Source organism: Littorina saxatilis, linkage group LG17 (genome assembly GCF_037325665.1).
Source record: "Littorina saxatilis isolate snail1 linkage group LG17, US_GU_Lsax_2.0, whole genome shotgun sequence".
Taxonomy (NCBI): domain Eukaryota; kingdom Metazoa; phylum Mollusca; class Gastropoda; order Littorinimorpha; family Littorinidae; genus Littorina; species Littorina saxatilis.
In genome coordinates, this window is record NC_090261.1 from 26,521,629 (window position 1) to 26,544,448 (window position 22,820).

At 40.4% G+C, this 22,820-nt stretch overlaps 1 protein-coding gene across 10 annotated transcripts in view; it reads left to right on the forward strand.

The window, feature by feature from the left end:
* Window positions 1-22,820, forward strand: part of LOC138953836 (cilia- and flagella-associated protein 70-like) — an 85,940-nt gene that overhangs the window by 54,029 nt on the left and 9,091 nt on the right. For 4 of the 10 annotated variants that reach the window (XM_070325782.1, XM_070325783.1, XM_070325784.1 and 1 more), the window contains 13 exons: window positions 486-546; window positions 2,168-2,229; window positions 3,612-3,674; window positions 4,124-4,262; window positions 5,458-5,643; window positions 6,109-6,189; window positions 8,323-8,375; window positions 9,159-9,274; window positions 9,662-9,850; window positions 10,554-10,706; window positions 14,119-14,145; window positions 17,004-17,048; window positions 19,534-19,575. In XM_070325782.1, coding sequence (XP_070181883.1) covers window positions 486-546; window positions 2,168-2,229; window positions 3,612-3,674; window positions 4,124-4,262; window positions 5,458-5,643; window positions 6,109-6,189; window positions 8,323-8,375; window positions 9,159-9,274; window positions 9,662-9,850; window positions 10,554-10,706; window positions 14,119-14,145; window positions 17,004-17,048; window positions 19,534-19,575 — 1,217 coding nt within the window. The remainder of the gene's footprint in view (window positions 1-485; window positions 547-2,167; window positions 2,230-3,611; window positions 3,675-4,123; window positions 4,263-5,457; window positions 5,644-6,108; window positions 6,190-8,322; window positions 8,376-9,158; window positions 9,275-9,661; window positions 9,851-10,553; window positions 10,707-14,118; window positions 14,146-17,003; window positions 17,049-19,533; window positions 19,576-22,820) is intronic. The other 6 variants (XM_070325786.1, XM_070325787.1, XM_070325788.1 and 3 more) reach the window with 3 other exon arrangements.

Genomic DNA, 22,820 nt, shown 5'->3' on the forward strand with positions numbered 1-22,820 from the left:
GTGTGTGTGTGTGTGTGTGTGTGTGTGTGTACTGTGTGTGTGTGACGGAGTGATTGAGTTTGTGTTACTGTTTGTCGATTTCTTACGTGAGCCTTGAAGGCTTCGCCTCTTGTTCTTCTTGTCGATCACACATCAATATTGTCAGCCTGGACAGCGAGACAAAAGATTTTATGGTCATAACCTCTGTAAATGTATAACCCCCATTTTAAGACTCCCACCTGTCTTTTTCTCAGATTGTTAGAGGTCTTACAATGGGGGATCCATTGTATATAAATGCACAGTCTTGTGTCTGGTTTGAAAGAAAAATGTTGCATCATATCCCAATAGTTTCTCTTTGCTGTGCAGAAAAAGTTTCTTAGCACAATGATCGACTGTTATGTGTTATACTTCTGTCAGTATGGTTTTATTTTCTCAGATTGACAGTAACGATAGTAGAGTGCAGGGTAATCATGATGTAGGTAATGAGAGAAATTGTGTGTTCATAGGGTTGCAGAACTCATCCCACCCAGACCTGCCTTCCCCAAGAGGACAGACAGCGCTGACAAGGTGAGATTAGTTGCTGACTGATTGGTTGCTTGGGAGCCTGACAACTATTTTGGCTGATTGGCTGACGGACTGATTGACTCACTCAATGACAGATCAGTTTGTTTTTGACCAGTTAACTGATTCATGATCGAACGTACATTACTGAAATATTACCACAGTGAAATCTATTGCCAAGACACTTTGAGACCTAATCAACTTTAGTATCCTCATTGCTTTGGTTTTCTTTTCAGAGGTCCTGTAAATTTACCTTCCTCTTAAGACTGACGCTCCCTTCTTTAAGACCTAATTTTTTTCTGTGACTGAAGATTTACTGTATATAAACATTGAAAGTGAGACACATGTATTAGTTTGCTGAGGGACAATTTGCAAATTAACTGCCAGCCGCAATATTTTCTTGGTTGACCAGGTAATTTTAGTTGTATGATATGCCTGTTGATAGGTCACAAGATGTGACTGAGTTAATAGACTTGAAGGTTTAGCAATCTTGAACCAGATGGTCCAGTCATCACAGTTGGTAGAACAATTGACTAAATGTAATCCTTGGTCCATGGGTTGGAATCCAGACAGGGAACGAACACATGTCCACTTAATGTGCAGACTCTCAGACAGTATCTATATCCAAACTCTGTGGCACATCAAAGACCTCTTGTCATCCTGCCAGAAGTGCAGGTGGTTGATTACACCTATACACATACACACCTGGGTAGAACCCAACTGTTGTAGCCGCCAGCTGTTTGCTGGGAGGAAGCAACCCCATTTTCCAAGCAATGGAATAATAAAGTAAATGAAATGAATCTGAGATGGTATCCATGTCCCACTTCTGTAGCATGTAAAAGACATCCCAGAAATGGAATAATAAAGTAAATGAAATGACTGAGATGGTATCCATGTCCCACTTCTGTAGCATGTAAAAGACATCCCAGAAATGGAATAATAAAGTAAATGAAATGACTGAGACGGTATCCATGTCCTACTTCTGTAGCAATTGTAAAAGACATCCCAGAAATGGAATAATAACGTAAATGAAATGACTCTGAGACGGTATCCATGTCCCACTTCTGTAGCATGTAAAAGACATCCCAGAAATGGAATAATAAAGTAAATGAAATGACTCTGAGACGGTATCCATGTCCCACTTCTGTAGCATGTAAAAGACATCCCAGAAATGGAATAATAATGTAAATGAAATGACTGAGACGGTATCCATGTCCCACTTCTGTAGCATGTAAAAGACATCCAAGAAATGGAATAATAACGTAAATGAAATGACTCTGAGACGATATCCATGTCCCACTTCTGTAGCATGTAAAAGACATCCCAGAAATGGAATAATAAAGTAAATGAAATGACTCTGAGACGGTATCCATGTCCCACTTCTGTAGCATGTAAAAGACATTCCAGAAATGGAATAATAAAATAAATGAAATGACTCTGAGACGGTTTCTATGTCCCACTTCTGTAGCATGTAAAAGACATCCCAGAAATGGAATAATAAAGTAAATGAAATAACTCTGAGACGGTATCCATGTCCCACTTGTATAGCATGTAAACGACATCCCAGAAATGGGAGAATACAATAATGAAAGTAAAAAGATGAGCATTGAGTGTATTGGTGTTGCAGGCAGTGGAGGATTACCATTGCCAGATTGCCGGTGTAGCGTCACTTCTGCTGGAAGAGTTCAGGTTGGTTCTGCAACCATTGTACTTTTTTGGCATCCATCATCAACCTTCATTACGCTATACCGTTTTGTTGCGTTACTGTGACTTCTACTTGTGACAGAGACCACAGAACCATGGAACAAATTGTTCAATTATAAAGAAAGACAAGTCATCTTGAGGGTAAATGGGTGGGTTTTTGACTCACATGCGAAGCAAAAGTGAGTCTATGTACTCACCCGAGTCGTCCGGACGTCCGGACGTCCGTCCGTCCGTCCGGAAAACTTTAACGTTGGATATTTCTTGGACACTATTCAGTCTATCAGTACCAAATTTGGCAAGATGGTGTATGATGACAAGGCCCCAAAAAACATACATAGCATCTTGACCTTGCTTCAAGGTCAAGGTCGCAGGGGCCATAAATGTTGCCTAAAAAACAGCTATTTTTCATATTTTTCCCATTTTCTCTGAAGTTTTTGAGATTCAATACCTCACCTATATATGATATATAGGGCAAAGTAAGCCCCATCTTTTGATACCAGTTTGGTTTACCTTGCTTCAAGGTCAAGGTCACAGGAGCTCTTCAAAGTTGGATTGTATACATATTTTGAAGTGACCTTGACCCTGAACTATGGAAGATAACTGTTTCAAACTTAAAAATTATGTGGGGCACATGTTATGCTTTCATCATGAGACAATTCGGTCACATATGATCAAGGTCAAGGTCACTTTGACCCTTATGAAATGTGACCAAAATAAGGTAGTGAACCACTAAAAGTGACCATATCTCATGGTAGAAAAAGCCAATAAGCACCATTGTACTTCCTATGTCTTGAATTAACAGCTTTGTGTTGCATGACCTTGGATGACCTTGACCTTGGGTCAAGGTCACATGTATTTTGGTAGGAAAAATGTGTAAAGCATGTGAGTCGTATGGGCTTTGCCCTTCTTGTTTTTTTTTGGGGGGGGGGGGGGGGGGATTACTTTTGTTAAATGCATTGCTTTAGAAACATAAAAGAATGACTTGTGCATGTGGAATATCTTTTTTTTTTTATCCACATAGGCTAATTAGAATTGTAGGTAAAAATGGAGGCTTAGTCATAATAGTAGAGAAAGAAAAACAAGACAACATTTTATTTTGTTTTCTGATTTTAAGAATAGTATCTTTCATGCAAAAAGGTGGTGGCACAGGGGAAGCTCCTGAAATAGTTCAATAGTAAATTGATCTTATCTTTGGTTTAACAAAACCTGTATTCAATTTGAATATCGTGGCAGATATACTTTGAGTATGAACTTTTTAAAACAGTTCATTTCATCTGAAAACACCACCATTAGTTAAAAATTGCACAGAGTTAGTACATTGCTCTGATGCTTGTATGATGATGTACTGGCTCTTTTTTTTTTAACAGAGAAATGTTTGGAGAAGATCAAGGGACTGGAGAACCACAGACAAACGAAGTCATGGAGGGAAGGTGAGACTTATATATCTGTCACTGCAATGTTAGTGCACAATGTGGACTACTTTTTAACTCTCACTCGCTCCTACAGAAACTCGCATCAAATAGTGCAAATCTTAAGATGCAGAAGGGGTGAGGGTAGGGAGGGAAATGAAAAAGAGAGGAGGGATGGTGAGATCGAGACTTTTCAATAAGTTATAACATGGATCCCAAGAATCAGACATTCCCTCTGCTTAGTAGAGAAAAAGCTTTGACATAACTCCCCTTGCATCTGCAATTCATATGATAAATGAAATCTCCAAGCACAATAATCATGTTTCACTCAAAAAATTGACAGTCTCTACTCCAAACCAGTTTAAGCCGTGGAAGGTGCAAAAATTTTACTATTCCCTGGGAGATATTTTGTTCACCACAGTTTCAAAACTTTTAGTGATAAAAACGCATGTTCTGTTTGTTTTGTGCAGGAGACAGAAGCTGATGTATCACCTGAACTCGTCGGGCAAGTACTTCTCCTTCAAGGAGCAGCTGAAGCACTCGGTCATCAAGATCGTCAGGGAGAAGTACCTCAAGACCACCAACTTTGACGACAGACAACAGCTGCAGGTCAGTCCTTATCCTTTGAGATATCTCTCTGGTTTGTTCAGTTGGATTGGAAAGTAATGGGTTGATGAAAAGATCAGTGTTGTTGGACAAGAAATTGGTGTAAGCAGTGACTGCAATGAGGATCTGCATTTGGAGCATGCTAGCTGGCATTATACGTTTTTTTTAAATTTTTGAAAAAAATGTGGGATATTCTATTGAGACGGTCAGTGTTCTACGAGACCGCGCATGTCAACTGTCATATTTTGGTCAAAATGAAAATAATATTTATGTATTGATCCAATTTAGTTAGATAGAGTTCCCTTAATTATTCACGATTGAATGAAAACAAACGTGCACTCTTTTGTAGTCTCGGCCAGCCGTCTAAATATGAGTTTTAGTCGGCATCTGACGTCACGTGGCTGAAAGAAGGGAAAGCCAATATTCAATGGATTCATAATGGAATCTATATATATATACGACTAGTGTCTGTGTGTGTGTGTGTGTGTGTGTGTGTGATTGTTCGCCATGCACGGCCAAAGTTCTCGATGGATCTGCTTCAAATTTGGTGTCCATATTTAGATACACCCTGCACAAAATCTGGTCGATGAGATATTTCACCACGTGCTCTCAGCGCGCAGCGCTGAACCGATTTTGGTTTTTCGCGCGCAGCGCTGAAGCGATTTTGGTTTTTCTCTCGATCCATTCCCAGTAACTCTTCCTTATCTTCTCCAGTGTTTTCAGCCGCGTTTGTCTCCCTTCCTCCGTGTGGTGCGCCGGCAAAGCCGGCGTACACCCGGCAAAGCCGGGTCCCAGGCTCTACTTCTTCCCGGCGAAGCCGGTACCCGGCGAAGCGGGTATTCATCTAGTCTGTTATATATGTGAGAGGCTGGGAAAGGGTTAAAGCTAAGCTCAAGATTTCACCACCCTCCTGGTTGAAATGACAGGTAGATGGAAAAGCAGGCTACATCCAAATCAGGAGTGTGATTCGCATGTTGGATAGATGTGATTGACATTTGATAGACTGCTTGGTTGTGTCACTACATCATTCTATGTGGATATTACAAAAACAGGACTTTGGGTTGCGAAAAACAGGGATTTGATAATAAAAAAAAAATAGAATGACAGGCAGGAGCTGACACAAAAAACCCTGATGGGTGAGGTGACACATTCCCTCTTTGGCCATAAATTGAATGATAAGAATTGGTGTTGCTTGCAGACGTTCCTGAGCGAGCTGTACGTGTACCTGGTGGACCAGATGCACCAGTCCCTCAACAAGGTGCTCCAGATCGAGGACCAGCCCCCCATCCCCCCGCCACTCACCACCAACGCTCAGCTCAAACACTTTGCCCGAGAGGCAGAGGTCAACAAAAACTTTGACCTGGCTACCAAGTATTATCAGGAGGTCAGTCACCCGCAGCATCAGTTAAAGTTGTTTTTCTCTCCAGCTAAAATTGTTTTTCTCTCCAGGTAAAGTTGTTTTCCTCTCCAGTTAAAGTTGTTTTTCTCTACAGTTAAAGTTGTTTTTCTCTCCAGAGCCTTTTACTGTTACATTATTTATTGAGAATGTACATCATGCACCAGTGTAGCTTGGTGTTACAGAAGCTAAATAGACAAAATACAGCAACAAACCTATCAACCAACCTGCACACAAGCTGGCTCGCATGCACACACACAGACGCAGGCACATATATATGCAAGCATGCATAAATATTTCTGAAATATGACTAAACACAGATGTACTTGGTGATGCTGACATGAATAAATGAAGTAGATTCCTTGCCTCCTGCCCCCCCATCCCCCTCCCCCTGAACCCCACTCCCCTCCCCCTTGCTAAGGAGGTGCTATTTCTCATTTTTTGTATTCGCAGAGAATTATTCGTGAGGAAAGTAACGCTGACAACTGGTTTGACTTTGGAACCTTCTGTCTCTACACCAACAATGTCTCCAAGGTGATCGAGTCTCTTGCTTCTGTTTTGTTCATGGATGAGTGAAGTGTGTATTTGTATTTGTACAAACATATTTTTGTCAAGCATTCAGCATGTGCTATAAAGCATTGTTAATTTTTGTCAACTTTGTAACTGGAATCTGTGGTGAGATTATATATGAGTTGTTCTTCAGTACTGGTGACAGAAAGGGGGAAAAGTGGTCAAAATTCAAATCTCTAGTTTTGTTTTTGAAATATTGCTTTTCATAAAGCAGAAATACTGTAGTATCTGTTGTACATAAGAAAAAATCACTGGTTCACATGGTTCCTACATAATCTAACTTTTAAAGCTGGTTCTTGTGTGTCTGTGTGTATGTTTGTATGATGACGATAGGACCCGAAACGGCTGCACGGACTGAGACAGGAATTGCAGAGAATGTTCTTTGCCACTCGAGTCGTGTCATAAGGTACTTTTGGAATAGCAAATTTGAAAGGATTCTTCAAAAAACGGCGGAAAACATTATATACCCTGTGAGCTATCGAGGATCCTCCCCGTCTGGGCTGTCGAAACATGGTCTTGTTAAAAGACGTTTTCAAATGCGGTTAACGGAGAGATACACTCGAAGCACATTTAGCGAAGTTATGTTGCCAAATCATCAAAGATCAACATTTCACTACACGGATCGATGTGCACAGTCGAAATAGATGTGACTTTCACACGACCGAAGACTACTTACTAGCAGACGACAAGATCTAAATATTTAGATCAGTCAGAGCAATCCGTTGAAGAACAGTTACTCCGCTTATTCGTCTTCAGTTAAGCTTATTTCCCCTGCCATAAGTTTCCTTGCAGATCTGCAGTCGCGTAGTGAAATGAACTAGTGTCATCGGAAGATTCTTCTCAGTCAATGATCAAAGCACAGTAAGTTCTATGCTGACAAAAGTCACTTTCGGACAACACGACGATTGACTTAATTTATGAGCCCAAAGGTAACAATATCGACAAGAATATACGCATTTGACATTAAATGAAACATTCATAGACAGTTTCCAACTCACCAGATCTGCCAAAGAGCCGTCATTCGTGAAAAAACGATGATTTTAATCAGACAGGTATCGGAAACAAGCCTTGGTCACCTGCGTTATTCCTTCCAAGGCGACGTGACGGCGCCACATTTGTTTGTTTATGGCTGTTTATCGCGAAACAACACAGTTGAAATTTGTGTGTAAAATACCACAAATTTGTGGTGAATCAGTTCGTCATCTGCGTTTCGATTGTAATTAAGTCAGATTGGAGTTACTTTGAATCGAAGGCGAGGGTAACCTGCGTTATTTGTGGGACATCGTGAACAAATTTGATTGCAATATTTTATACAGAAAGTAAATTTCAATGATTCTGGCTCAGACTTGTAGATCTGTTATGCAGTGTGTTGGTAGTGTATCTGCTTTTCTGCTATGAAGCTTATTTGGAGTGATACGCTGATCGAAGTGGGGTACCCTATGTGGGACATCAGCCGTATGCAGATTACGCCTCAGAACACTCTCGCATTTCACAAAGACAACAATAATTTGCAACATTTCAAGAACTGCATCAGTTTTATTAGATACTATTTCAACAACAACAGCACAAACACGACTATTATCAACAACACAGAACGGGAGGTAAGTCTTCAAAGACGCACCAAGTGTGCGTTCCCGTTTTTGGACGCCATTTTTGCTGGCATTTTCACAGTAAATCTTAATATTTCCATATCTATTGAATGATTTTGGTATTTTCTTTGATTGTGCCGATTCTCCTATCTCTCTGGCATGTACTGGGTGCTTTGTGACCAGTTTCTCCCCTAGACTGTATTGAAAAATGCGTCCGTGTGAGCTGACCCCCACTTGTGACCAGTAGCAAAGAACAACTCATGTACATAAACATTTATATCAAGCATTCATGTGTGCTTCAGAGTGTTGTTAACACTGTTGAATTTGTCTGTAATTGAAAACCTTCAGTGATACACGTATCAAAATTAAAAACAAGTTTTCAGGCATGCACAAGAGTATTGTTGTATGCTGTCAATTAAATGAAAGGCTTGTATTGAGATAAGACATGTGAGATATGATTAAGTTGGGTGTAACAGCTGTGGAAGTATAACGTGTGGTTTGATTGCAGGCAGAGGAATGCTTTCACAAGTGTATCTCCATTAACCAGAGGCACATGGATGGGTATGTTTTGACAGGGAGTGGGAAATGTGCATAAACCTCTGTCTGTCTCTCGATCTGTCTGTCTTTGTCTGGCTGTCTCCCTCTCTCTCTGTCTGTCTCTGTCCGTCTCTCTCTCACTCTCTTTCTTTCTCTCTCTCTCTCTCTCTCTCTTGCACACTCTCTCTCTCTCTCTCTCTCTCTCTCTCTCTCTCTCTCTCTCTCTCTCTCTCTCTCTCTCTCGCACACTCTATCTCTTTTTCTCTCTCACATACACACACTTTCTCTCTCTTGCACATTATCTCTCTCTCTCGCACTCTCTGTCTTGATATTTTTCTGTCACCCTGCTCTCTCTCTCTCTCTCTCTCTCTCTCTCTCTCTCTCTCTCTCTCTCTCTCTCTCTCTCTCTCTCTCTCTCTCTCTCTCTCTCTCTCTCTCTCTCTCTCGCACACTCTTTTCTCTCTGACATACACACACTTTCTCTCTCTTGCACATTATCTCTCTCTCACTCTCTCTCTCTCTCTCTCTCTCTCTCACTATCTGTCTTGATATCTTTCTGTCGCCCTGCTCTCTCTCTCTATCCCCTCTCTGCCAGTGTCTCTTTATTAACCTAAGATACATAGATGGTTATGTTTTATAAGGGACCGAGAATTCTATGTGTGTGTGTGTGTGTTTATGCGCATGTGTTTTTATATGTGTTTATATGCGTGTGTGCCTGTGTACCTCCAATAACAAAAAAGGCATATATGGATGGATATGTTATGCAAGGGACATGGAAATGTGCATAAAACCTATTGCTTGTTGCAGTCTGATGCTGAACGGTGTGGTGTGCACATTGGCGGAGAGGAACGAGGCAGCAGAAACGTTCTTTGAAGCGGCCACCAATGTAGACCCCAAGAACATCCTGGCCTGGACCATGCTGGGTGAGTCACTCTGCAAAAATACAGTGGAACCCCCCTTTTAAGACCCCCCCCCCCCCCAATTTAAGATTTCCTGCCTTTTTTAAGACCCTCCTGTCTCAGATGTTCTCTATATAACCTCTGTAAATTTGCCTCCTTTTTAAGACCTGATTTTCTTAGATTTACGAAGGTTGTATAAGGGAGGTTCCATTGTATCAGATGACATTTCTCTGCAATGATTGTGTTTGTTTTGAGCCTCAAAAGTGCAATGAAACATTTAATGTCATCAGTTGCAATCATTTGGTGTACTTGTATTACAATTTCATTCTAAGTAAGCAGTGGTAAACTGTCTTGTCACAGTAATGTTAAGAATAGAATGTTCACTCATTTTTCATGCACTTTTTCCCACAGGCCTGTTTTACGACACAATCAGCAACGACATCGGTGCAGAGATGGCGTACCTGGAAGCCAACAAGCTGAACATAGGGCAGGCAGCCTCCATTGCTCGCGATGAGGAGCAGGAGAAAGAGAAAAAAGAGAAGGAGAAGGCAGAGAGGGCTGAGAAGGACGGAGAGGCCACGGATACACCTCAAGTTGAGGGTGTGTCTCAGTACTGTTCATGGCTTACACGGAGAGAGTTCTTCACATGGCTTTTTAAAGAATTTGTTTTATTTTTTATTATTTTATTTGGGGGCTTGCTTCTCAGAGGATGCAAACTTAGTTTTACTTTGACATAGATTTTATTTTAGTAGATGCTCAATTTTGTATGCTTTTTTTACTGTCTGGGATGAAACTAGTAAGTCTGTTAAAGTTTCTGAAGGAACCTGTACTTGCACAGAGCAAAACGGAATGGTTAAACCTGATCCAACAACTGTAATGTCTTATCATCAAACTTGACTTTAATTGAGTGGGTGTCCCCTGTATCCCAGGGACATGAAATACTGAGAACACTTTAGTGATGTCTCGGTGCACTTCTATAACTCTAAATTACCACAGCTTTTGTCAGTAAGGGCACTTGGTGTCAGTGTGCAACACGATTCTGGTGTCAGAACATGGACTTAGGCTCGGCGATCATGCTGAAATCATTGTCATCATCGTGTATATATCCAGTCTCATCAAATGGCATGCAAAGCTGGTGTACGTATACCATCCTATACCTGCTTTTTGAGAGCTTCTGTTAGTTTTTGAGTTGACTGGCAGTCGCAGCTTTTAGTACTACGCTTTTATACCTTTTGCTGGTTACCTACTCCACATGGCTGTTGTTGTTTGTGATGCATGACGCATGTGTGTGTTCCCCGTGTAGGCGATGAAGAACTTATGATTGGATCCTCCGAGGGCGGGCTCTCTGTTCCAGCACTGGACATAAAGCAACCCACCCCCGTGGGCGAGCGTACCCCCTTCTCCGCCCGATCCTCCAACATCAAGGGGGAGAAGAGGAACTCGGCCGGCAAGCGGGGTGAGACGGTTTGTTTGAGATGCCCACCATGACTAACACTGCACCTTTTTTCAGGTCGTCTGGCGTCTTCTTCCTGATTGCTGCATGGCCTGGGCCTATGTTGAGGTGGCTGCTTCATCTTGTGTTTGTGTTTTATAATGTGGAGCTCTCTTCAGACAAAAATCAGTTAGTGAATGTTAGCAGTCTTATCTGGGTTTTTAAAATTTTTGTTGTTAGAAACAAATGTTCACTTCAGAAGAAACTCCTTGAAAATTGAGATTCTAAAAAATATGATTCTGAAAAATATGATTCTGAAAAATATGATTCTGAAAAATAAGATAAATAATCAAAACCAAAAAGATTCTGAAAAATAAGATTCTGCGGTGGTTCTACAGTGTTAAGCCCCTCTAATGACAAGTCACTTTGACATTGAGAGAGTTTTTGTTATGTCTGTGGGTCCATTCATTCACTCAACCAGTTCTCCCTGCCATGAAAGAACACCTTTATAGTACGAGGTATGATCCAAACAAAATGATCAAACCCCGATTATACAAGTCTGAGGCCACTGATCATAAAAAGTAATATATCATTTGAAAGGCCAAACATTTAACTGGTATACCTCCAAAAGATAACGTCATTTGGTTACTACGTCATAAATGACGGGGTTTTAAAATACGTCACTTTTGGGTTGTGCTTCAAAACGGGGTCTTTTGTCAAGCACCCTGAAAATCTTCGCTTCTTTGAAAAGTGTAGCTGGGTAATGGTACAACGAAAATGTCTACAAAGCTGAAGAATGTTACATGAATCAAAGCTGTTCCATATTCGACAATCTGACAAAAGAAAAAGGAAATTGAAACTGGGGGGAAAAGGGGAATAACTCTGACAAGCCAAAAAGACTTCCGAAGAGCACTTTAAAATGAGAATAATGTAGCTGCTGTGTCAAAATTTAAGAACTAAGATTAAAAAGTGTACATGCAGGTATAAAGAGCAAAACTTCAACTTTCATATGGAACAATCCAGAGAGTTCTACTCAATGATCTTCCGCTTCAAAAGCTGGCCGCAAAATGGGTGCCTCATTAGCTGACAGGGGAACGGAAGGAGCATCCGGGTCCTCTCGCACGCGATCTGCTCAACCGTTGTGAACCCAGTAGACCCAAATTTGTTATTACTGTAATCACTGATTATGAGACTTTGGTTTCCTTTTACTTTAGTGCCAGAAAACACAGAAACAAAGCGTGTCTAGACCAAAATGACGAGATGCATCAAATTTGTAAGCGAGGTTTTCAAAGCAGAAACAGGGCTATTCGCTGTATTTATTTATTACGAAGATCCCGTTGCTGTCGATATTCTGTCTACTGACAGCACTGTCATTGTCACATACTACGCAGAAACCGTTTTACCCAAATGTATTCACGAGTTTGGCAGTCTGCGACCAAACTGTGAAACCCAGACTGCCCTTCTCCTTCATGAAAATGTCAGTCTCCACAAAAGAAGGGCCTTAACTCCATTCCTAAAAGACCAAATGATCCCATTTTTGCCTCACACATTCTTCAGACCTGATTACACCCCTTGAGATTGCTGAACATACCCTCTTTGAACATCAGGCTTTTTGCCAACAAGTTTCACTGCACCCAGGACCTACAAAAAAGCCGATAAATCAGAGCTGAAAAGCACCCCAAATAAGGCCACCTTAAAGGCAGAGTAAGCCTCCCGTAAACCATCACAGATACGGTCAGGCTTTTACACACAGTACAAACACCCTTTCATTTAAACACTCACCAATTGAGAACATCCTAGGTGCCCTCCGTAAAGAGCGAACAATTTTCAAAGAATTTATTTTTGCGTGGTTTATCTTACCCCTGAGCCATCGTGAACCCGTGTGATCCAGTTTTCCCTTTTCACAATGCAGTCGTCATAGTTAGTCATTTGAATGCGACTCGACGTGAGCTTATCTACAATAGCACGTTTTTTATGCACGAAACAACGGCTGTGGTTCACAAGAACTCTAGCGATGGCTTTTGACTGTTGAGAGGAACGGCGATTTGCACTGATAAAACCGTCGTCTGCCACGACCCTTGCGTGACCCTGCTTCCGGGCTTTTCTTTTTTCAAACTTTCACAACTTCGAATTGTTCTGATCTTGTCTTGATGAAAAACGAATTCTTTTATGATTAAAGAATGTTTGTGTAACAAGCTGTCAATTTATTATTTAGATTTTAAAAGTTAGGTCTAGCGCAAAAACGAGGCGCCATTGTTCTTCAGGGCCAAGTCCACGAAAATAAATTCTTGGAAAATGTCTCACGCTCGACAGAAAGCAGCCAGGATGTTCCCGTTCGGTGAGCGTTCAAATGGAAGTATGATTGTACTGTATTTAGACGCTCGGGGAGCTCTGTGATGGTTTACGGGAGGCTTACTGTGCCTTTAAGGCCTCTTCTGATTAGCTTAGACACTTGTGACTCGGCATCGATGTCGGAGGAGAGTAGTTCTAATGACGGCTGTAATTTGGGCCAGATACGCCAAACGGTCTCTGCGAAAATCACATTTGATCATTTTGTTTGGACCATACCTCGTATATCCATCTTGCTAACTAATAATAACTATGGGCATGCCCTCTCATGATAACTGCTACTGTACTTTCAAACACAGTAGCTAAAGATTTGTCTCTGCTCAATTCCTGGGTCTTAAACTTTTGCAAGACAATTCTTGTGATCTGAAGAAGACATTTTTATTTTCCTGTTTGTGTTGTCTGAAAGAGAGCTCCATTTTGTCTGAATGTGCCTAACACTAATCTTTGTGAACTTGTGTGCCTGTCACTAGATTGCTCGAATGATTCATTTGTCCATGGATTTACTGCGAGTAAATATTTATTTGGTTGTAGTCCATGCACACTTTTTTCATTCAAAATAAATGTTGAAACCCTAAATGCATGTGATCCATGCAGGCCTCTACCTAACCTTGAATGAAATCCTTGCTTTTTCACCTCATATGAACATAAACATGTCCTTGTCAGATGTTTACCAATTCTAGATCTGTTCCCGGGTTATCCATAAAACCATGCTATTTTCTATGCAGAAAAGAGCTTGCTCTCCATCTCTCCCTCATTTATTCACTCCCTCTTCCTATTCTTTTTAACATGTCTTAATCATTGTTCATCTTCTTGTAAACAAATATTCCCAAATTATCTTGTGAAAACTTTTCTTAAAACGTTTGAATGTGTATGTATGCAGGTCTATCTGTGTTTTGCTGGGGTCTATCTCTGTGACTGATTAAACCATTAAACATTAAACGTCATCACAATCATCATGATCATAGATGTAAGAGATAAATCTAGTTAGGGAGAGACGTTTTAAGAGGTGAATAAAATGCTACTTTTAAGAGGTGAATAAAATGCAACTATTTAGAACATAATTCGCAAATTCTGTTTTTGAATTTAGCAAGCGCGGTGAAACTTGCCTCGCCCGGTATTATCTGTCGTTTGTGTTCAGTTATTGTGATGTTCAGCATGATAAGTTATAAGTTTCTAGCTTATCTAACTGAATACTTCTCAAGTTTCTCTCAGAGATCTTTCACTTGTATGGTATTTCCTGTTGTTTGTGTTCAGTTATTTTGATGTTCATTGCGATCTGTTTCTGTTGTACGGTTGTCGACCTAAATATTGAACATCGTTGAAAGTTACTTTCTTTGCATTCTCTGAGAGACCTTTTACGTGTGCGGTATTTTCTGTTGTTTTGTGTTCAGTTATTTTGATATTCAGTTTGATCAGTGCTCATTTTTGCAAGACTGATCTACCCTATACTCTAAACATCGTGTCATGATAGTAATGGGCTTCAGCTGAATTTTTTCTCGGTGACTTTTCACTCAAATATAATTTTAGTTTCTCATTGTTGTTGGATGGGTTGTTATTCCTTTCTTCACCTTTTTGTTGGGGGGAACATGCAGGGGGCAGAGTGCAAGTAAGGCCAGTTTGGGAAAGCTGAAGGGTCATTTTCAGCTGATGAAAGTTGTACATGTACTACGTACATTCTTCTTCCTCTACATATAAAGTAAGTGAGGATTTAAGATGGGATGCAGACTGTGTCTGCTGCTAAGTGTACTGCCAAGAATGACCATACAGCTTTGTATCAAATAGACACTTATTAAACTACAACAAAAGCTGATGCAATGAACAACAACTAAAAGAAGCAACAGTACGCTCGGCCCGGAGGGAGCTGATCATGACGTCATACCGGAAACAGCCGAACATGTTTGAATCAGTTTTAGGGCGCTGTATGGCAGACTCACACCCGCGGGGGCTTATTAGCACAAGCCAACAAGGCACCGCGAACTGATTTATAAAACTGGTGCAAACCGTGGGGAGAAAGATGTATTCCATCAGAAAGGAATTTCGAACCAAGTTGCCAATTTGAAGTCGAGCGGTCAAACTTTCCGTTGTGGTTCCAAAAAGAAACCGAATGCAAGCCCCGCACGGACGATGCGAGATCGGTGTTAATAACGTCCACAGCATGATTATACATTTTTGAGTAACTGGCATGTTATTCTTCCAGAGTGGCGTCCTTCATTCGTTTTATTACACACGAAGGGGCACGTTGTCGAGGTAAAAGCTTAGAAATGATGACGTGAGCCCCGGTTCGAGCTGCTATCACAGACGCAACTGCAAGAATCCGACCGGCTAACCCGTTCGGGTCAGTGTTGAAGGAAATATCGTTGTCGCCTATGATCAGGAATACCAAGTCGGGTTTCCGTGCCGAAAGGGCTGGAATGTCTTCTTTTTCTAAAGTGTCCAAAGTCTTTCCCCCGCGACACAAAAACTTTACTGAATCGACCTTTCCCGCAAGTTTGAAATCGGGGGACAACCGAGCGTCTGTTCGACAGTAAACCGCCGTCCGTAGCCGCCCGCCAATAGAATGGCCAACGATCACGGCGTGCTTTCCTGGCATCACGGCAAAATAAGATCAACAACGAAGAAAAAATAAAATGAATCACAGTACCTTAATGTTCGCTGAAGCGAAGACACGGGATCAAGTAGTCTAGAAGAATAGAAGAGAAGTTAGAAGAGAAGAGAAGTTAGAGAAAAGACGAAGAATAAGTCAAAATTAGAGACAGAGCAAAAATGGTGTTGTCTGTAGGTAGACAAAGAAGAAAGTGGCCGAACGCGGTCAAGGGGAAAGCATCCACGCCAAGCTGGCTGGAACAATCTCTGGCATTGCCCAGCGATTGGTCCATGTGCTACTCATCAATATTCATGAGGTTACAGCGGAGGAATTCCGATTTCCCATAAATGTCCTTGTTACCCACAAGAATTTTTGTGTCTGTTCACAACATTCACTCGATTTTCGAGAGTTAAATTTTTTTTTCTTTGTAGACGCCATGTCGATCTCCACTGCTCTTCTGTCCAAAGACTGTCTATTCTGACTGAATTGAACGGTGTATGTTGGTCACGTGAGTTTGTTTTCTCGATGATTGGTTTGGGATGTTTACTCAGCCCACCCAACCATCACACCTCTCAGCGGTTTAGTGCCTTTGCTTACGCAAGACGGTTATAACTGGTTATAACCGGTTTGTCAGTGATGGGTTACGCTGACTGAGAGTCTTGGCTTTGTCTGACAAAGTCGTTACACAAGCTGTTTGGTCGGTCCTTAGACGTTAGAGCGGGGTGGTCGCTACACTGGTAACAACTATATATGTTATTCCACCACGGAATGAGTCGCATGTCATCTTTGCATGATTTTCATATTTTTACATTTTCCTAAAGAGTGTTTTATGCTCTTTCCAGTGGTAAAAACCGTTTTAGAAAAGAGCGAAAACTTTTCGAGTTATAAGCTTGTGACTAAGGTGACCCTCACACTTTTACCACAGTCCCCCCGGACTTATTTTAAGCCTAGCGCAGAACCGCGCGAGGTGACATGCGACTCATTTCGTGGTGGAGGGTCACATATAAGGAAACACATCGGTAAAAAAAAAAGGGTCGTTGTGGCGGGGTAGTCGTTAGAGAGGGGGGTCTTTGTGAGGGGTTCCACTGTATTGGCAATTCATTTGTTCTTTTCTTATTCTACACGCATACACACACGTTATAACATGCATGCATACATGCATTCTAACATGCAGACTCATATAGATGCACACATTTGTTTACACACACAAACACACACACCCCACACACACACACCCCACACACACTTGTTCTTTTTAAGTTTTTTAAATAGTAGAAAGCATGAAAAATTAAACAAAAATCAATCAAAACTGCAGAGGAAAACTCAAAAATTCATTTGCTGCCCAGTTACCAATACTGTTTCAGACAGATCTGATTATGTTTTTGTAGAGAGCCCGCAGAAAGGGGGGTCCGCTAACTCTGCCAAGTCTGCAGGTACTTTATGTGTTTCTCTTCTGTTTGTTGACTTTTTAATTTGATCTGTGTTTTAAAAACAAATCTGTTTAATTTGTTTATGTTTATCAGATTCCTTAGCATAGTCATTGAACCGTTTTGTTATAAAGTACTGTCTGCGGAACACTTTTCTGAGTAAAAGCCTCTCTGGTATTTGTTATAAAGTACTGTCTGCGGAACACTTTTCTGAGTAAAAGCCTCTCTGGTATTTGTTATAAAGTACAGTACTGTCTGCGGAACACTTTTCTGAGTAAAAGCCTCTCTGGTATTTGTTATAAAGTACTGTCTGCGGAACACTTTTCTGAGTAAAAGCCTCTCTGGTATTTGTTATAAAGTACTGTCTGCGGAACACTTTTCTGAGTAAAAGCCTCTCTGGTATTTGTTATAAAGTACTGTCTGCGGAACACTTTTCTGAGTAAAAGCCTCTCTGGTATTTGTTAAAGGGATACTATTGATCTGACCTTTCGGGGGACATTTTTGGCGAATTTGACAAATCGAACAAATCCGGGGAATCCACTGTACCTTAATCTAGACTCGCACAGTACGATTTGCTCAACAACGGACCACAAGTATGGTAATAATCAAAGTAAATGAATGAGCTTCAGAGCTCCACTTCTTTCCGGTGCAGGAGAGAAAAAGTAGTCCAATACGGATATACTGCGCCCTCTTTGATGCCGCAGCCTAGTAACACTATCAAGTACACAAACAAGGGACATAACTCAAGGGAAGTAACTCATCCAAACCCACACAAAGAGTGCTCTTTCTTGGCCTATTTTAGGACATTTACAATTAAAAAACGTTATTTTGCAAATTGAAGTCAGTCTTGTGCGGTAAGAAACTTTGGAAGCATAAGGGCCTTTTTTTCCTAGGTACTATATACCTTTAAGTCCATAGAGTATCTCTTTCTAATACTTTCCAGGTATATACACATACTTATGGAGGGTTGTCGCTAGGAGTAGGATTTATTGTCTTTGCAACATTTGTTGTAAAAGTTTTGTCAATATTCAGAAATGTTATGCCTTTTATAGGTGTCAGCTTTTCCCTTGCCTGTCAACAGAAACCCTTTGAAAATTAGTTGACATTTTATTTTGGGGAATGGGGGGGGGGGGGGGGGGGGGGGGGGGTTGGTCACTGAGTCTAGTACCAGAAGGCACACGGAAAATTTTTTTTTCACAACACAAGAAATGTATATACATTTCTAGAAAGAAGGATATAGAGGGTCTTCTCACAAACAGTGACCTTGTCTTTTGCATTTTTCTATGTTCTGTTCTTTGTTGTTTTGTCATTTCATCAGTTTCTATGTTTTAATTTTCTGTGGGCTCATTTGCGCCAGCCTTTCAATCTATGTAGTCATTTTGAGGCTACCTGAAAGTGTTAAAGGTTCTCTCTGTGATACATGACTCGATCCTCTCTGATATGTATTTCTTTGTATAGTTTCTCGACCAATGTATCTTCGACTTTGAGTCAGTTTCTATTCCTTTTTTAATGTCTGTCTCAGTTTGCTTGAAAATGTGAAAAATCAGTGATGACAGAAGTCAAGGAAGCTGTAACACTATGTTACAATGTATCATGTTTCAAAAAGTGACTAATAGAGAGAGAGAGAGAGAGAGAGAGAGAGAGAGAGAGAGAGAGAGAGAGAGAGAGAGAGAGAGAGAGAGAGAGAGAGAGAGAGAGAGAGAGAGAGAGAGAGAGAGAGAGAATGAATGGGTAGTAAGTTATGCATGCCCAAGGCGGTAAATCTGGGCTTCAAGGGCGTGTGAAATAAACAGAAGGCTTTGTTGTTGTTTTCATACCTATGAATGTTATTTTCATAAATATGGATAAGAGTAAAACATTGTTTCAACCCAAAGCCTCTGAAAAAGGAATTCAAATTAACAAGCGAAAGAATATGTATATTTTTAGAAAGTGGACTGAGGAGTGGATTAACTTCTCAAAGGCAGTCAGCTTGTATTTTCTGGTTTTCATGTTCTGTTCTTTGCTTTTCCCATTTCATCAATTTCTCTATTTTAACTTTGTTTAACTCATCAGTGTAAGCTTTGAAGGAGTGCTGTACGTAATGTCAAAGGCTATCGGTTATACATGTTCTCTTTGATAGTACCATTCATTAATGTCGATCTTTATTTTCTTGACTGGGTTCTGCTTCCCAAGTGCTTGCAACAGTGTCATAGTAAAGAAGTAGATATAAGTGACGCCTGATTCAGTGATTCACTGATTGTGACAACTCTACAATCTGCTGAATATTTTCTCAACTTTGAACCTTCACATGTCTATTTATTTCTGTAATTTACCTCACGTTTTTCTTGGTCATGCAGTTGATTTTCTTTGTATTATATCTGCTTATCTCTTCTAGAAAAATGTAAAAATTCTACCAGAGACAATTACAGAATGTTAGTTAAAAGCATTTGACACTCTTAAAGCAGATTGTGTGAACAAGTCAAACAACATGGTAACAAAATGTGTTTTATAGCAAACTCCAAGGGGTCTGCAATCAACAGGCGGATTTCAGTCGGTATTTGCTGTTTTCTCTTCTCTATTTTCTCTGTTCTGTTCTTTGAATTTTGAATTCAATCACTCACTGCTGTCCAGTGTTGTTTTTAAATTAATGTTGTTGATCAGTTTGTATAAATGATGCGTGTGCTGGTGTATATGGCTGGAATGAAATGTTTCTTAACTGCAAGGTCATCACAAATTCCCAACCTTGGGCAATTAAAGATTCTGTATTCTGTATTCTGTATTCTCTTTAGTATTGTCAAATTTGTCTGAATAAGCAGTAGAATACTGTTGCACTGTAACGCAGAACTGTCCTGCTCAACATTCTTTCTTGTACCTTTTGCTCATGCATGTTTCATTTGAATTTCTCTCTTGTTCTCACGAAGCTGGTTACATTGTATTTGTATATGTTAAAAAAAATCTGAATATTCCAACGAAATCAATGGCAACAGCTGAAACGTGTATTTTACTTTTAGGATATGTGACCCTCCACCACGAAATGAGTCGCATGTCACCTCGCGCGGTTCTGCACTAGGCTTAATATAAGTCCGGGGAGTGTCTTGTAACAGTGTGAGGGTCACCTTAGTCACAGGCTAGGCTTATAACTCGAACAGTTTTCGCTCTTTTCTAAAGCGGTTTTCACCACTGGATAGAGCACAAAAAACTCTTTAGGAAAATGTAAAAATATGAAAATCATGCAAAGGTGACATGCGACTCATTTCGTGGTGGAGGCGGGTCACATATGCTTTTGTGGAAAATCTGAGCTGAAAAATTGGGCATCTCACTAGCAGCCTTTTCATACTTTCTTGTTTTGTTATGTTCATTTATTTGTGTGTTTTTTCAATTTCATCCAGTCCTTGTTTTAGTCCTGACCAGTTCCATACAATAGAAACAGCCTTTTTACATTGATTAAAAAGCCACTTCCTGAATAATTTCTTGAAAACAATGCATTTTTCACACATGTGTGGCGTGTTTTCCTACAAGTTACTATCAATTTGCAACAGTTTGTATTCCTCTATACATCTCTCTCGCTACGCAAAACAAACATACAATTGAAATACAATTAAGCAGAAGCAACGACCGCTGAAAGCTAGCCTTTGGTCAGATCATGCAGATCCTCAAAATGGTAAGAAAAGCATCAAAGTATTTCAGAGATGAGATTCTTCCTCCTGTTGGAGAAATTCCTTTTGAACAATTCCTGGTACTCAGTCTGGTGTGAAAAATTGGGCAAGTTTCATTCATAGGGAAGCAGTAACCAACACCATGGTCAGGTGTGAATTATGGCCTGTCATTTCTTCATTCAGGGATAAGACAGACAAATCTTGACATTTTCTCATTTTGAAACTGGTAAATCCTTTTCCTTTCCCTAATTGGCCATTTTTGACTCACATGCGTAGCAAAAGTGAGTCTATGTACTCACCCGAGTCGTCCGTCCGTCCGTCCGGACGTCCGGACGTCCGTCCGTCCGTCCGTCCGTCCGTCCGTCCGTCCGTCCGTCCGGAAAACTTTAACGTTGGATATTTCTTGGACACTATTCAGTCTATCAGTACCAAATTTGGCAAGATGGTGTATGATGACAAGGCCCCAAAAAACATACATAGCATCTTGACCTTGCTTCAAGGTCAAGGTCGCAGGGGCCATAAATGTTGCCTAAAAAACAGCTATTTTTCACATTTTTCCCATTTTCTCTGAAGTTTTTGAGATTGAATACCTCACCTATATATGATATATAGGGCAAAGTAAGCCCCATCTTTTGATACCAGTTTGGTTTACCTTGCTTCAAGGTCAAGGTCACAGGAGCTCTTCAAAGTTGGATTGTATACATATTTTGAAGTGACCTTGACCCTGAACTATGGAAGATAACTGTTTCAAACTTAAAAATTATGTGGGGCACATGTTATGCTTTCATCATGAGACACATTTGGTCACATATGATCAAGGTCAAGGTCACTTTGACCCTTATGAAATGTGACCAAAATAAGGTAGTGAACCACTAAAAGTGACCATATCTCATGGTAGAAAGAGCCAATAAGCACCATTGTACTTCCTATGTCTTGAATTAACAGCTTTGTGTTGCATGACCTTGGATGACCTTGACCTTGGGTCAAGGTCACATGTATTTTGGTAGGAAAAATGTGTAAAGCATGTGAGTCGTATGGGCTTTGCCCTTCTTGTTCATTCTTATCTCTGTATATAATAATAATGAGGATATTTATGATTCTTATCTCTGTATATACACATCCAAATGGACATATGAAAAAAGGCGCCCAACTTAAAGTAGCATTTGATTATTCAGCAAGCATGATGAAGATTGGACCTTCTCAATCTCACAGGACAAGCGGCAGTATCATCTGGCATTTTCCTTATCATAGTAACTTAATTAATTAGCTGTTCGACTGGAGCAGTTTCTCATTTTGATTTCTATTACACCAGTGTCTAACACTTTTGATTTATGTTTGTTTGTGTTTCATGCTAGATATTGAGTTAAAAAAATAGGTTTAAAAGGTTTTTGACTCACATGCGAAGCAAAAGTGAGTCTATGTACTCACCCGAGTCGTCCGTCCGTCCGGCCGGCCGTCCGGAAAACTTTAACGTTGGATATTTCTTGGACACTATTCAGTCTATCAGTACCAAATTTGGCAAGATGGTGTATGATGACAAGGCCCCAAAAAACATACATAGCATCTTGACCTTGCTTCAAGGTCAAGGTCGCAGGGGCCATAAATGTTGTCTAAAAAACAGCTATTTTTTTCTATTTTTCCCATTTTCTCTGAAGTTTTTGAGATTGAATACCTCACCTACATATGATATATAGGGCAAAGTAAGCCCCATCTTTTGATACCAGTTTGGTTTACCTTGCTTCAAGGTCAAGGTCACAGGAGCTCTTCAAAGTTGGATTGTATACATATTTTGAAGTGACCTTGACCCTGAACTATGGAAGATAACTGTTTCAAACTTAAAAATTATGTGGGGCACATGTTATGCTTTCATCATGAGACACATTTGGTCACATATGATCAAGGTCAAGGTCACTTTGACCCTTATGAAATGTGACCAAAATAAGGTAGTGAACCACTAAAAGTGACCATATCTCATGGTAGAAAGAGCCAATAAGCACCATTGTACTTCCTATGTCTTGAATTAACAGCTTTGTGTTGCATGACCTTGGTTGACCTTGGGTCAAGGTCACATGTATTTTGGTAGGAAAAATGTGTAAATCAGTTCTTAGTGTATGATGTCATTGCTAGGTTTAGTTATTTGACC